Source organism: Nestor notabilis, unplaced genomic scaffold (genome assembly GCF_000696875.1).
Source record: "Nestor notabilis isolate BGI_N333 unplaced genomic scaffold, ASM69687v1 scaffold20571, whole genome shotgun sequence".
In the NCBI taxonomy this organism is placed as follows: domain Eukaryota; kingdom Metazoa; phylum Chordata; class Aves; order Psittaciformes; family Psittacidae; genus Nestor; species Nestor notabilis.
This window is the reverse complement of record NW_009915415.1, coordinates 7,024-8,965: the sequence shown is the minus strand read 5'-3', so window position 1 is coordinate 8,965 and position 1,942 is coordinate 7,024. Positions and strand designations below refer to the sequence as shown.

At 52.1% G+C, this 1,942-nt stretch overlaps 1 protein-coding gene across 1 annotated transcript in view; it reads left to right on the top strand.

Annotated features, from left to right (window-relative positions):
- Window positions 1-517: 517 nt before the first annotated feature.
- The window catches only part of TAF7 (TAF7 RNA polymerase II, TATA box binding protein (TBP)-associated factor, 55kDa), a gene marked incomplete at its 5' end in the record, with an annotated part of 4,160 nt that continues 2,735 nt past the window's right edge, over window positions 518-1,942 (top strand). Inside the window, 4 exons of the mRNA XM_010024136.1 lie at window positions 518-596; window positions 759-892; window positions 1,268-1,394; window positions 1,593-1,651. Coding sequence (XP_010022438.1) covers window positions 518-596; window positions 759-892; window positions 1,268-1,394; window positions 1,593-1,651 — 399 coding nt within the window. The remainder of the gene's footprint in view (window positions 597-758; window positions 893-1,267; window positions 1,395-1,592; window positions 1,652-1,942) is intronic.

Genomic DNA, 1,942 nt, shown 5'->3' with positions numbered 1-1,942 from the left:
CCTTTGGCCTCGGGCAGCCCGCTCCCACTGCTTTGGGCTGATCTTCCGTGCCCTCCTCCTAAGAGGTGCTCCTGTGACACAGAGCAGGAGGCTGGGAAGACAACGTAGGGGATGAGGGTGGAAAGCTGAGGAACCCCAGGTGCTGGGTGTGCGGTTGCTGTGGCTGCCGGTGCGTTTGGTGCTGTTAGATGCTTAAAGGTGGCACTGTGTCACGCCGAGACCACGAGAGTTCGGGGATGGGAGCTGCAACTTCCCGCAGAGCTGTGTCCCCCGGCAGGGAATCGCTGTCGGGGGCTTCGCACTGCTGTCAAAGCTGTGGCGTGTCGTGGCGTGTGAAGGGCACTGGGAATAGCAGAGCCACAGGGCTAACGTGTGGCACTGGGAGGAGGGTGCAGTTTTCATTGCAGCAGTTTGGCTGTGTTGGGATGGCAGGGGTGCTTGAAGCTGGGCAGAAACCTTTGGTGATTCTCGGAGGAAGCCCATCCAGTCCTGACATAAGCCTTTCCAACCTTCCCAGGAATATGCCTCCACTGTGCGGCGAGCGGTACAGTCTGGGAATGTCAACTTGAAGGACAGGCTCACCATTGAGCTACACGGTGAGTGGGCAGGATCAGGGCATCTTCTAACTCCTCTGACAGTCCACAAGTGGAGCCGTGCGACTTCCATGCGTCTTCCCTTGATGTTTTTGCTGCCCAGGAACGTGTTGCTGAGTTTAACTGTTCAGTGACAGCACTAACCTGTTCCGTGGCTTTCCACAGCGGATGGGCGCCATGGGATTGTCCGTGTGGACCGGGTGCCGCTGGCAGCCAAGCTGGTGGATCTGCCCTGCATCATCGAGAGCTTAAAAACCATTGACAAGAAAACCTTCTATAAGACAGCAGATATTTGCCAGGTATAGGCTGTCCTTGTCTGCCCCAACAGCTTAATTCCTTGCTCCCCTCTCGAGGAAAACCCCTGTACACTTTGGCAGCTGGGCATCCGTTGTAACATTGCCAATTTCTGTATTCTCACAAAATTAGCAGTTTTAAATTCATTTAGAAATCCCATTTGCAAAGCATGAAGCGTGATTGTCCTTGTAACAGCTGAACTGCTGCTGTGTTTGGATATGAAGTGAGCTGGGTGTGGAATACCATGTTTCTCGTACCCCATGCCTGGGAATCCTTTTGGCTCACCACATGCAGTCACTGTTCATTTTCCACAAAAGCTTTCACATCCTTTTGTCCTTGCGTTACAATAAGCACCTTTTGTGTTGATGTGGGGATTCCAGATGCTTGTTTGCACTGTGGATGGTGATCTCTACCCCCCTTTGGAAGAGCAAACTGTGAGCACTGACCCTAAGGCAAACAAGAAGAAGGACAAGGACAGAGAGAAGAAATTCATCTGGAACCATGGCAGTGAGTAGAGGCTGTGCCAAACAGCTCCATCTCACCACCCCAGTGTCAGCTCTTGAGGGCACTCACCGTTGCCGTGTCCCGGCTGTGCTGCTCTTCTCAGTGCTCTCTCTGTTCCTGAAGGGATCTTCTCCCTGTTGGCACACAGCTCTCTCATTAGGCCATCTGCCTGACACATGCAATCTGTTTCCTCTGTCACAGTCACTCTTCCCCTGAAAAATGTACGGAAGAGACGATTCCGGAAGACAGCTAAGAAGAAGGTGAGTTGTTTCTCACAGAGGTGCAGTAACCAAGGGATAGGGAGGCAGAGATGTTAGAGCTGTAACTCTCTATTAGCCCAGAAAACATTGCTTCATGTGTTTCCTTGCCCGAGATGCGGGTGAAGGGATGGTAGTAGATTTAAACACTTCTTTGGCTGCTCCTTCTATGTTTTCCAAGATGCTCCTGAGGGGAAAATCCTCTGTGCAGAGAGTTGCTGGACCCTATTCCTGCGTCTGCCTTGCCATAGCGCATCTATTCCTGCTCATAGAGAAGAAAGGAACACTTGCATG